This window comes from Barbus barbus (assembly GCF_936440315.1).
Source record: "Barbus barbus genome assembly, chromosome: 2".
In the NCBI taxonomy this organism is placed as follows: Eukaryota; Metazoa; Chordata; class Actinopteri; order Cypriniformes; family Cyprinidae; genus Barbus; species Barbus barbus.
In genome coordinates this window covers 25,452,959-25,466,534 of record NC_136730.1, presented here as the reverse complement: position 1 = coordinate 25,466,534, position 13,576 = coordinate 25,452,959, and the positions used below count along the sequence as shown (strand labels likewise).

General features: G+C 39.6%; 1 protein-coding gene across 1 annotated transcript; it reads left to right on the top strand.

The window, feature by feature from the left end:
- Positions 1-953: 953 nt before the first annotated feature.
- On the top strand, positions 954-12,994 carry LOC306883975 (dnaJ homolog subfamily A member 2-like). Its single transcript, XM_079439559.1, has 9 exons — positions 954-1,302; positions 2,169-2,228; positions 3,006-3,232; positions 3,470-3,550; positions 3,823-3,956; positions 4,049-4,245; positions 8,881-9,025; positions 10,870-10,997; positions 11,956-12,994. Exons 1-9 carry the CDS (start codon positions 1,225-1,227, stop codon positions 12,139-12,141), a joined length of 1,236 nt encoding a protein of 411 aa, XP_079295685.1. The 5' UTR covers positions 954-1,224; the 3' UTR covers positions 12,142-12,994.
- The last annotated feature ends 582 nt before the right edge of the window (positions 12,995-13,576 follow it).

Genomic DNA, 13,576 nt, shown 5'->3' with positions numbered 1-13,576 from the left:
CTAATCTGTCAAATACCAACTGCAAGATTTAATTAATTGATTTACCTTTTTCTAACTGGCAGCCTTAAGTAATATAGCTAACACTTGTGGCAGTCCTACTATATTAAATCATGCGTAAATATAATTATACTAATTATTATTATACTGATTACTAATAGTGTCTACATTGTTGCCCAACCCACAAAAACATGAAAACGTGTGTGTTATGATCATATCCAAAATTAAAAAGGTACAATAGTAAAGATAATTGCATATAGCCTAAGTATTAATCCACGCGTACGTTATCCAGGCGTTTATCCACACACACCATATCACACGTCATTGGTCACGGCAAGGTACGCGACGATCGACACGTTGATTGCTTAGTTTGAAAAGCAAATGCACAAATCACACCCCATACTTGGATGGGTTAACTCAGGGCTGTCCAAACCCTCCTCCTGGAGGGTTTAGCTCCAGCTTGCCTGAACACACCTGCATGGAAATTTCTAGTTTCTAGTAATTTTAGTAAGATTAGCTGCTTCATGTGTGTTTAATTAGGGTTGGAGCTAAACTCTGCAGGACCGAGTTTGGACAGCCCTGGGTTAAATGCTGAGCACAAATTCCGAGAATGGGAATTTCGTCACTTCACTTCAATTAGGGATAATAAAGATCCACAAACATTAAATATTTTTTTTTAAGTAATTTTGTGTTACTTTAAAAAAAAAACGTTTGTGAAAATATTAGAAATATTTATTAAATACAGTTTTATTTATAAGTGATAATTTTGCAAAGGTTTGTAAAGGAACTATATTTAGTAGTCTGATTTTTGATGTATCATAGTTAGGACCAGTTGATCCGCAAACATTTGACCCGTGGGTTCCATCGTGTATGGAAACAACAACAAAAGCATTACAAAATATTTTCCGATTTTAAATCTGTAGATAGTAAAACAGTTACAGTTCAATTGCTTTTTTGACCACTGGACTATTTTACATTTTAGAAATCACACACAAACAAGCGACATATTTCACAGCATTTGGAGTTATGTAAAATTCCCTTTTATTACATGATTTAAACAATATTCGTCAAAAGAAAGTTCGTGAATGTCAATGTGAAGGATGTGAGTAATATTTGCATCACGAAGACATGAGAGGAGGCGCGTGAGGGGAGGTTAAAGTTGACGCTTCCGGCCGGTGTCTCTCTTCAGCTCCGCTTCCCGCAGACAGTCCTTCTCTCCACACAGCCATGTCCAACGTCGTCGATTCCAAACTATACGACATTCTCGGGGTGTCCCCCTCGGCCTCCGAAAACGAGCTGAAAAAGGTACGCGTTCATGGGTCTGGACTTGAATTTGGCTGGTCGCTCGCGCTGTTTAACGGGAGCGCATCGACTAATGTTTGTCAGTGAATCAGGAAGAGAGGAGGATTAGCACTGAGCTAAAGCTGCTGAGTTTGGCCTAGTGACTATAGTTACCAGATCGCCGGACAAAACCGACGAGATGGAGAGTTGTTGTGGGATTCAATCAAGCATATGTGCTCTCTTTTTACATATCCACTTATCCGTGTGTGTTTGATTTGTGACTTGGACTTGAACATGAAACGCAGTCATCTTAAATGTAAGTTATATCCTCCTGTGTACTTAGCGGCTGAAAACACAGTTAGCATCAGCTCACCGTGTGGCCGGTGTGTAGGCCTTGACGCGGGGCTTTTCCCTTTACATGTGTGTCATAATGCCAAAGAGGTCACATGTTCAACGAATTCGAAACTGACGCATATGATGGACCTGTGTGTATTTTTTTCTGTTCTTAGCTAATCATATTTAGCAATGCTATGTGTTTAGCGCAGAGGGGTTTCTGCTCCGGCGCAAAACATAGCGAGTCTCTGTCTGATAACGCGTTAAACTGATAGTAACCATCTGTTCAGTGACTAGCGACAGTATGGCTCACTAACATGTGTGGTGTTTTGTGATATGATTAGTTGCGTTGTTCTTGGCTTCTTATGAATATGACGCATAAACAAACTCCCTAAATCATAAGTTAAAATCTGGAGGGATATTTGCTGGTATATTCAGGCAGGTGTAACTCGTTTTACTTTAACGCATATTCCTTTTGTTAAAACAGTGGTTTGTAGTTTTATTGTGTTGGATGCTTTCTGAAGTGGAACTAACCTTCTAAAACAAATATATTTCAGGCTTATCGGAAATTAGCAAAGGAATATCACCCTGACAAAAACCCAAATGCTGGAGACAAAGTAAGATTTCTTTTTTTTATTATTATTTTTTGTCAAATATAAAGCCTATTGACATAAGATATGTAGAAAGTTAAAACACTGATAAATAAGCATGTTGTGGTATGATTGATCATCTTGTACATGTGTTAAATTGTATTATGTAAAATGTTTTATGAATATTATGCTTTTAAAGTATTTGTTGTCTCCATTAGTGTTATACAGGATAATTCAACCAAAAAAAATGTCCTTTACTTGCCTTCCAAGCCAATAAGACTTTTTTTTTTTTTTCTTCAAAACTCCAGTTAATATATTTTTAATGAAACCTGATAGTTTTCTGTCTCTCCATTTTTGAAATCAATTCCAAGTAATCCATATGAATCAAGCTGTTGAACCCAAATTTTTTAAGAGACATAATCAGTGTATATAATAAACAAATATAATTTAGGATTTTATTCACACGTAAATATGAATAGGCGCACTTACATGGAGCATGTTAAATGATAAACTGACACTCAAACATGTTTGATGCACAAGTTGTTGTTTTTTTGGACAATGCTTTTAACTTTTTTTTTTTGAAGTGTCAATTTTGGTGGACTGGAAACTTTCAGGTTTCATTTAATGTCTTTTGTGATTCAAAGTTAAAAAAATATATATTAATCTGGAACGACCTGAGGATGAGTAAATTACAATTTTCACTTTTGGCTGAACAATCCATTTAAGGCATTAATAGAGATTATGTTGGCTTAATGCCTTTTATTCAAATGTTTTTTTTTTTGTTTTTTTTTGTCCCCTTTTCAGTTCAAAGAGATTAGCTTTGCATATGAAGTACTAACTAACCCAGAGAAGAGGGACTTGTACGACCGTTATGGGGAACAGGGTCTACGAGAAGGTGGCTGTGGAGGAGGAGGGATGGATGACATCTTTTCCCATATCTTTGGCGGCGGTCTCTTCGGCTTCATGGGAGGACAGGGTCGGAGCAGGAACGGAGGGCGGCGGAGAGGGGAAGATATGGTCCACCCCCTGAAGTAAGTCAAACCACAAGGCTTTCACTTTTAAAGAAATGTGTGTAGAAATGCTGTTCTCTGCAGTCCATTAGCGGTCACATTGACCTCTTTTCCGTTTCCTCATCCCTTCACTGTTGGCAAGCACATGTATACCAACTTCTTAAGAAACTTTAAATTTGTCATTATGACTTTATTTGGTGTTGCATCATAATATTCTAGAATATTCATGAAGAGCTTACCCTCACTTTTTCCCCGTAGGGTGTCTCTTGAAGACTTGTACAATGGAAAAACAACCAAATTACAGCTGAGCAAGAATGTTCTGTGTAGTACTTGTAATGGGTGAGTAAGCTTTCTTTCACTTTTTGGGTGTTGTCATGAGAATTAAGGAGAAAGAGCTTTGTAATGATGAGCATCTCAGTTTCTTTTTGTCCCACCACACCCAATCGGTTCAACTCAATCCTACAGTTTGAGTCTTACGAGTTACTGGATTGTTAAATCAGTCTGAGATAAACAGACCACGAAGGCTTTTAAAGAGTTTGAAACTTCCCCTAGCTTAAGTCTGTATGTGCTCAAGTACTGGTGAAACTGAAGCTGTTTCTCCGTCTCTGCAGTCAAGGAGGAAAGTCTGGTGCAGTCCAGAAGTGCACAGCCTGCAGGGGGCGTGGTATGCGCATTATGATCAGACAGCTGGCTCCTGGCATGGTCCAACAGATGCAGTCAGTGTGCACTGATTGTAATGGTGAAGGTAAGGAGCTGACTGTACCAGTCTGAGTGTACTTTGACATTTACCAAGTTCATGTGGAGGAAAGGTTTGCTGATGGTTTCTTTATGATCCAGGTGAGGTGATCAGTGAGAAGGACCGCTGCAAAAAATGTGAGGGGAAGAAGGTGATTAAAGAGGTGAAGATTCTGGAAGTGCATGTGGATAAAGGTATGAAGCACGGACAGAAGATCACCTTCGGCGGGGAGGCAGACCAGGCACCTGGATTAGAACCTGGGGACATTGTCCTGGTCCTGCAGGAAAAGGAGCACGAGGTATGTCAATGTTCACTGTCACGTTCAGAAATGATGATAGCGATTTTTAGTTCAATCAGAAACTCGCAAGATTAAAGGACACCTATTATGCCGCTTTTTACAAGATGTAATATTGGCCTTGGGTGTCCCCAGAATGTGTCTGTGAAGTTTCAGCCTAAAATACCCCACACATCATTTATTGTAACAGCTGGAAAATTTCATTTTTGGGGTGTATCTAAAAAAAAAAAAAAAAAGAGCTGATTTGAAGTGTATGGCTTTAACTGCAAATGAGCTGCATATTCCTGCCCCGTCTCCAGAAGAGGGCATCACGTATACGTTTCTCTGCATTGCATATCTACAGCAATAAACAGCCGGAAGAAGCAACAAACCTGAGAGCGAGAGAACTGGTGTTCAGCCATACATATGGGAAGTCAAATGCACTGAAAGTGGGATGAAACAGCGTGATGTTACAGAGCTCGCGCCTAATCTTACTAATCTCACAAGTAGGGCTGGGTATCGAGTTCGATACTTTTTAGGCACCGACCGAATTGCCTCGATACCACAGAGTATCGAAAAACGTCTTGTCGTTCGGTACCAAATTTCGATACCTAAGGGGTTAATCTCATTAACATCAGTGAGCCAATAAGCCTGCAGCACTAGGTGTGTTTGACTAGAAGCGGCGCGGCGCTGATTGATCAGTGTTTGACATCCGCGAGAGCAATTCGAAAGCGTACGGAGCAGTCTGCTCTCTATATCGCGCAGTTTCGCTTACTTGACACAGACTGAAGCTCGCGTGACATTTCAGCGTCTGCCGTCTCACTAAATGAGGACATAAACACATGAACAACAGCTCTAGAACTGCTCCGAGAGTCACTTCATGAGCATTTTACTGTTTGATTTGAGTAAAACTTGCGTAAGGTAAAGGTATTCCCGGAAACCCGTCAAAATAAAAGCTCGGATTAATTTGGAAGACACTTCGGCAGAAATAAATTAATATTGTTCAGCGGACAGTACATACTGCTACTACTAGGCTACTATTAAAATTAATTTTTTTTCTTTTTTTTTTTTTTTTTAAATGATCACACAATATTTCTTCCATGTTTTAATTTTAATAGTAAAATTTTGTTTGCCAAAATAAATAGTTTTATTTTCAATAATTTAAAAGAAAAATTAAATTAATGTTTTATGCCTTCATTTGAAAACCAGATACAGAACACAGAATTTCTGAGGAAAAAGAAAACATTTCATAAGGCTGTTTTAAGAATAAATTTGAATAAACTAAGTAGTTTTTATGCATTCAAATAATTAGACCTACTACAACATAGAATTTAATAACAATAGAATATATTGTGAAAGAAAATAAAACATCCACTTATGAAAGTGGATAAAGATTTTACATTTCTTGAAGTCTTTAACAACCTAGAATAAATGAATAGAAATGATGATTCTGTCTGAGCTATTACATTTATGCATTTAGCAGACGCTTTTATCCAAAGCGACTTGCATTGCATTCAAGTTACAGTTTTTACATTTTATCAGCTCTTGCTTTCCCTGGGAATCGAACCCATGACCTTGGCGTTGCTAGCGCCATGCTCTACTATTTGAGCTACAGGAAAGCTATGCGTTTTAAAACGAGCACGCACTAGTGTAAACTGAAAACTATTTGAGCTTTATTAAAATTATTTGTACTGATTTATTGTGTTGGCTATATTTTGTTCCTTTGTGCAGTGTCTCAGGAGATGAGTCTTTGAGTCTGTATAAATGTCAACGAGCTGAAAAAAATAAAACCAAAGTTTTTTGAGATAATGTAATCTTTTTAAAACTGTTTTCATAAAATTGGTATCGAAAAAAGTATCGTTCAGGAACCGGTATCGAACTCAAGGTATCGATATCGAACATTTTTGAACGATACCCAGCCCTACTCGCAAGCACTGTGCTGATCAGATAAAAATACTTAATGTACACACAAATACGGTTAAACACTAAGCACTATAACGACATGACATTCACAAAGGAGTCTGCAGTGATGCACGTATTTAGGTAGATTTTGAGGTGCATTACCTTGAAAAATTAAAGTAAGCCACAACGTCCTCAGCAGCTTATGTTCAGTCTTGCGTCCAAACACAGAGCACCAGATTTGCTTGCGAGACACTGAGGTTACAGCTGCTCAAGCGCAGAGAAAATTAAGGACAGCGTAACCTCTGAGGGTGGAAACTATGCAATGCAGGGCTGTCAATCAGCCCCCATGGCCCAGCAATACGCAATGTGACATCACACTGCGGTGAGAATCAAAATGACAGGCCTAGTGAGACTGACTTGATTTAAAGGGGATAAAAAAAAAAAGAGGATTGGGTGGATTTTTATTATTGTAGGGTAGTTGTGCGTTCACACACTGCCAGCACACATTTATGTCCAAACACCATGTAAAAGTGGATTTTGCATAATAGGTGCCCTTTAAGTGAACAGCCCCCCCCCCCCCCCATATAATAAACTATTTTGAAGCGTTAAACTGGCTGATGTTAGTATTTATGCATTTATTTTGTCCAAGTTAAAAAGTGAAACATTAGTATTCATTTTGATATTTAATTAGCTTTTTTTATTATTGTAACATTTTAAGGAAAGTACAATAACAATGCTTGTACTTCCATGTACAAGTAAAGTAACAGGCTCTTTGTTTATATGCTGTTTTTTTTTTTTATAAAAAATTAAAGGCAAGACAATAAGGTCATGCTGTTTTCCATTGAGAATACCCAAGACTTGTTTTATTTTTTCTAAAAAAGAAATATTTGGTCATTCTAAAATTCAGAATATTCAAGATAATTTTGGTCAAGAGGTATCTTTTTAATTTAACTTAGTATTTTTAAAGATTAACTTTGAGTTAGTGGATAGCAGTTCAAAAAACACATTATTTTTCACATAGTACGTTGTTGTTGCTCCTCTCTGCTCCGCCTTTCTGAAATGTCAATTTTCACAAAGCTCAACATTCTGAAAAGCGGGGTTTTTCTCTGACTGGCCAGCTATCTAGTGCATTTTGATTGGCCGAATACCTGAAGTGTGTGACTGAAATGTTACACTCCTTACCATGTTTGGAATATCAGCTTCCATGGCGGCAACAATACTGGCATATCAAGATGCTGATTAGACGGCATGATTATTGCACAAGTGTGCCTTAGGCTGGCCACAATAAAAGGCCACTCTAAAATGCATCTTTATCACACAGCACAATGCCACAGATGTCACAAGTTTTGAGGGACCATGCAATTGGCATGCTGACTGCAGGAATGTCCCCCAGAGCTGTTGCCCGTGAATTGAATGTTCATTTCTCTACCATAAGCCGTCTCCAAAGGCGTTTCTGAGAATTTGGCAGTACATCCAACCGGCCTCACAACCGCAGACCACGTGTAACCACACCAGCCCAGGACTTCCACATCTAGCATCTTCACCTCCAAGATCGTCTGAGACCAGCCACCCAGACAGCTGCAACAATTGGTTTGCATAACCTAAGAATTTCTGCACAAACTGTCAGAAACCGTCTCCGGGAAGCTCATCTGCATGCTCGTCATCCTCATCGGGGTCTCGACCTGACTGCAGTTTGTTGTCGTAACCGACTTGAGTGGGCAAATGCTCACATTCGATGGCGTCTGACACTTTGGAGAGGTGTTCTCTTCACGGATGAATCCCGGTTTTCACTGTACAGGGCAGATGGCAGACAGCGTGTATGGCGTCGTGTGGGTGAGCGGTTTGCTGATGTCAGCGTTGTGGATCGAGTGGCCCATGGTGGCGGTGGGGTTATAGTATGGGCAGGTGTATGTTATGGACAACGAACACGGGTGTATTTTGTTGATGGCATTTTGAATGCACAGAGATACCGTGACGAGATCCTGAGGCCCAATGTTGTGCCATTCATCCATGACCATCGCCTCATGTTACTTTACTTTTATTGTTTATTGTTACGGGGACAATGCACAATTAAAAGTAATTGCACCAGAGTTAGCTAATAGCTAATTTACATCTGCTGTCCCTGTTGCAGCATGATAATGCATGCCCCCATGTTGCAAGGATCTTCTGTACACAATTCCTGGAAGCTGAAAACATCCCGGTTCTTGCATGGCCAGCATACTCACCAGACATGTCACCCATTGAGCATGTTAGGGATGCTCCGGATTGGCGTATACGACAGCGTGTTCCAATTCCTGCCAATATCCAGCAACTTCGCACAGCCATTGAAGGGGAGTGGACAACCTGATCAACTCTATGCAAAGGAGATGTGTTGCACTGTGTGAGCCCCCCCCCCCCCCCCCCCCCCCCGGACACCCCCATTACTGCACATTTTAGAGTGCCCTTTTATTGTGGCCAGACCAAGGCACACCAGTGCTATAATCTTGCCATCTATAATCAGCATTTTGATATGCCACACCTGAGGTGGATGGATTATCTCGGCAAAGAAGTGCTCACTTAGACAGATTTGTGAACAATATTTGAGAGAAATAGGCCTTTTGTATACATGGAACAAGTCTTAGATCTTTGAGTTCAGCTCATGAAAAATGGGGGCAAAAACAAAAGTGTTGCGTTTATAATTTTATTGTGTGTGTGTATATATGTATTTTTTTTTATTTAATGTTCAATAAAGCTAAAGCTTTTAAACTCTTTCAACAGACATACAGAAGAGAAGGCAACGACTTGTCCATGACCCATAAGATCGGCCTTGTTGAAGCACTTTGTGGTTTCCATTTCACATTGAAACACTTAGACGGTAGACAGATTGTGGTGAAATACCCAGCTGGCAAAGTCATTGAGCCAGGTGAGTCCTCTTGACATGAGTTTTGTAGTGTCTGAGTTTGGAAAAAATCTTTTGAGCATAAAACACATTTTAATTGAATGTCCAATTTTTAATAATACTAGGCAACATTTTTATTCAGAAAATATATATTAATGGACATTTTCAAAAATAATTCTCCTGGGACGATTCAAAATTGTCATGCATTAAGCTGAAAGACTATATAATTATTGCTTTTGTTCTTATTTTTATATTTGTTTTTGTATGTGTGTGTTAATGTATGTGTTAGTGCTGTCAATCGATTACCTGTTCTGCAGGTGCATTAGAGCTAATATTAGCATCATGCTACACAAGACAATTTATGAGATTAATAGTACACTTTTACTCGGAACTCACTTTAAACCACCATCGAGTGTTTGTAATAACATGTAGGTATGTATGTACACACACACACACACACCTACCTCTAAAGGATTATTAGGAACACCTGTTCAATTTCTCATTAATGCAATTATCTAATCAACCAATCACATGGCAGTTGCTTCAATGCATTTAGGGGTGTGGTCCTGGTCAAGACAATCTCCTGAACTCCAAACTGAATGTCAGAATGGGAAAGAAAGGTGATTTAAGCAATTTTGAGCGTGGCATGGTTGTTGGTGCCAGACGGGCCGGTCTGAGTATTTCACAATCTGCTCAGTTACTGGGATTTTCACGCACAACCATTTCTAGGGTTTACAAAGAATGGTGTGAAAAGGGAAAAACATCCAGTATGCGGCAGTCCTGTGGGCGAAAATGCCTTGTTGATGCTAGAGGTCAGAGGAGAATGGGCCGACTGATTCAAGCTGATAGAAGAGCAACTTTGACTGAAATAACCACTCGTTACAACCGAGGTATGCAGCAGAGCATTTGTGAAGCCACAACACGCACAACCTTGATGCGGATGGGCTACAACAGCAGAAGACCCCACCGGGTACCACTCATCTCCACTACAAATAGGAAAAAGAGGCTACAATTTGCACGAGCTCACCAAAATTGGACGGTTGAAGACTGGCAAAATGTTGCCTGGTCTGATGAGTCTCGATTTCTGTTGAGACATTCAGATGGTAGAGTCAGAATTTGGCGTAAACGGAATGAGAACATGGATCCATCATGCCTTGTTACCACTGTGCAGGCTGGTGGTGGTGGTGTAATGGTGTGGGGGATGTTTTCTTGGCACACTTTAGGCCCCTTAGTGCCAATTGGGCATCGTTTAAATGCCACGGCCTACCTGAGCATTGTTTCTGACCATGTCCATCCCTTTATGACCACCATGTACCCATCCTCTGATGGCTACTTCCAGCAGGATAATGCACCATGTCACAAAGCTCGAATCATTTCAAATCGGTTTCTTGAACATGACAATGAGTTCACTGTACTAAAATGGCCCCCACAGTCACCAGATCTCAACCCAATAGAGCATCTTTGGGATGTGGTGGAACGGGAGCTTCGTGCCCTGGATGTGCATCCCACAAATCTCCATCAACTGCAAGATGCTATCCTATCAATATGGGCCAACATTTCTAAAGAATGCTTTCAGCACCTTGTTGAATCAATGCCACGTAGAATTAAGGCAGTTCTGAAGGCGAAAGGGGGTCAAACACAGTATTAGTATGGTGTTCCTAATAATCCTTTAGGTGAGTGTATATATGTATGTATGTGTGTGTTTGTTTGTTTTAAAATGATATACGACTGAATTGTGAAATTAAAATGTTTCCTCTTGCCATGAATATAGCCACTGTTGCTGACATGGCGTCAAATCATAAATAGTGTCTGAGTTTGAAGTGATTTGTTACATGCTCAACGTGCAACAAAATGTTGTCCCTTTACAGGTTCAGTCAGAGTTGTTAGAGGGGAAGGCATGCCACAGTACCGTAACCCCTTCGAGAAGGGTGACCTGTTCATCAAGTTTGACGTGCAGTTCCCAGACAACAATTGGTTAAGCCCAGAGAAGCTGACGGTAAGACAAACAGTACATTTGAAGTTACTGAAGAATATTATAGAAGAATGCTATGCATGCACTAATGTTCAAAAGTTTGGGATTATAATGATTATATTCAGCAAGGACTAATTAATTTGATGGTGACAGCATAGATAGTTAAGGTTACAAATGTGTTTATTCTTTTCTTTTTGCGCAATTTTAATACCATTTTATTTATTTTTATTATTGGCTTGATTGTATTTATGGGGTGCAGTCTAACATGTTAATGCTTCGTTTTTCAAAAAACACATTATTTTTCACATTTTACCTTTATTCTACACCGCTCTGTCCCTTCTATAATCGCGCTGATCATTTCCTGCTTTTATGAAGCCCCTCCCTCAGAAATGCACAATGAGCTCAGATTGGTTAGCTGGTCCAGTGTGTTGTGATTGGCTAAACCGCCTCTAGTGTGCGTTTAAACGTCCCGCCCCTCCGCATGCAGCATGTGCTCCGCTTGTATTGTAAACAATGGCGTCGTCTATATTGCTTGACAATTTTAGCCTGATTGAGACCCAGAGAATATTAGCGAAGAGAATCGTGCAGAACCTGTGCAAGCACGGATCTTAATGGTATGTTGTTGTTTTTGTCATAATTTTAGATGCGCTGTTATTTGTAAATGCTACTGCTTCTGTTCGCTTTAATATGATTATTAAGCTACCCCTTTAAATAACTCTGACTGGAGTAATGACGGCTGAAAATTCAGCTTTGCCATCACAGGAAAATTGCACTTTAAAACATTCAAACAAAAGTTATTTTAAATGGTAATATTTCCCAATATTACTCTTAACTGTATTGGTCAAGTGCAGGCAGCCCTATTGAGCATATAAACAAGGCATAGAAAAAAACATTGAAATCGAGCTTTTGAACAGTATTTTTTTTAATAAAAGCACAACTCCAAGTTTTCTTCCCCTAATACGTCTTCTGTGTTTTTTTTCAGGAATTGGAGGATTTGCTGCCTACACGGGCCGATCCACCTGTCATCTCTGGAGAAGCGGAGGAAGTGGAACTGCAGGAGTTTGTAAGCCAGAGCTCCTCTGGTGGCCACCGCCGAGAGGCGTACAACGACAGCTCAGATGAAGAAGGCGGGCATCACGGTCCTGGTGTGCAGTGTGCCCATCAGTAAACCCTACCACAGCAAATATCTTGTCTGGCTCCAACAGTGGGGATTAAAAAAAAAATGATCTAGTTGCACAACAAACAGGTGTGTTTATCTGATTCGGGGCTGCCTTAAGTGATGAGAATTACATACAGCCATTCCTGACCTGATTCCCTTGTAGTAAACACACAGATGATCCTGCATCTAGTAACTCTTTCTTGCCCCTCATCCTCTCCCTGCGGCCCTCTAGAGGCAACCCCACTTCAGAGAGAAAAGGGTAATTGCTATGTACTCTGTGTAACTTGCAATTTTTTTTTTTTTTTTTTTTGGTCATAGTATTCACAAATTTAAATCTAACCATATAATGCAGTTTTGGCCCTGGACATGAGCCCCCTTTTTGTTTTTGTTTTTTTGTTTTCTTTTGTTTGGAAGAGCAGTGACCTAACGGAAGAGGAGTTGAGACATCCTAAAACAACTAAATAGAAATGGGACTTTATCACCAATCCATTTTTAGATTTGTTTGTATCTGCGCTATTTTTACCACTATTTTATTTGTAGGTTGTTTTTGTTCTTTTGGAATTTTAAGAGTTGGAACAAGAGACTATAACGTATAAAATAAGTGATTGTCATTTAAGCTTTGTATCAGCTGCTGTCACATTTGAGTGTGTTTTATGTTTTGAAATAGTTGAAATAAAATTGCCTATATTTGTCAGTAATCCAGGTGCATGTTGAACATTTTGGTCCCTTCACTGATTGAGAGAGAGACATGATGCATAATAAAATGAGTGGAGGAAAAAGCACCTTTACTATAGGCCTATATCTTCTGTGAAAGCTTGAGTTGTTGAATAAAATGTCCTTCAATATCTCCTCAACGTAACCCAAGTCTTTGCTTTATTTGGTGCTTCAGTCATTAGTTGGTAGTTGTGACTTTTGACACTAGTTTTAGTACCATGCCAACTTTAAAGTTCAAGTTCATTTGAGGATTGCTCATTGAGGACCACATGACATTTATCTAAATTAAGAGTTCAAATACAGTTACCTGCATTTCATTAGCAGTGGAGCTCACAGATTAAATTATGCAGGTTAAAGCATTGAATATGGTGGTCAGGTGATCAATATGATCAACATTTTACTGTATAAAAGGTGTTTTCACTTGTTTTAGGTGCTAAAGCTCAACCGTTCTGAAGTGTTTTCCTCCTTGTTTACTATATACGGGTCCATGTGCCAAATCGTAATGTAGGGCTGTACATAACATTATGTACCCACTCCAAAAGGTCATTTGTCACTGAAGCTGGGTAATATCTACACAGACTACGAAAGCAGAGCAGTTTAGGAAACACCTGTGACCTACAACTGCAAGTAGAAAGAATCTGGGTTGCCAAAAGGCACGTGCCTTTGCCTCAAACTTCCTGTGTTGGAGACAAAGGTTCTGGGGATTGTAAATGACGGTGTGATAGAGAAA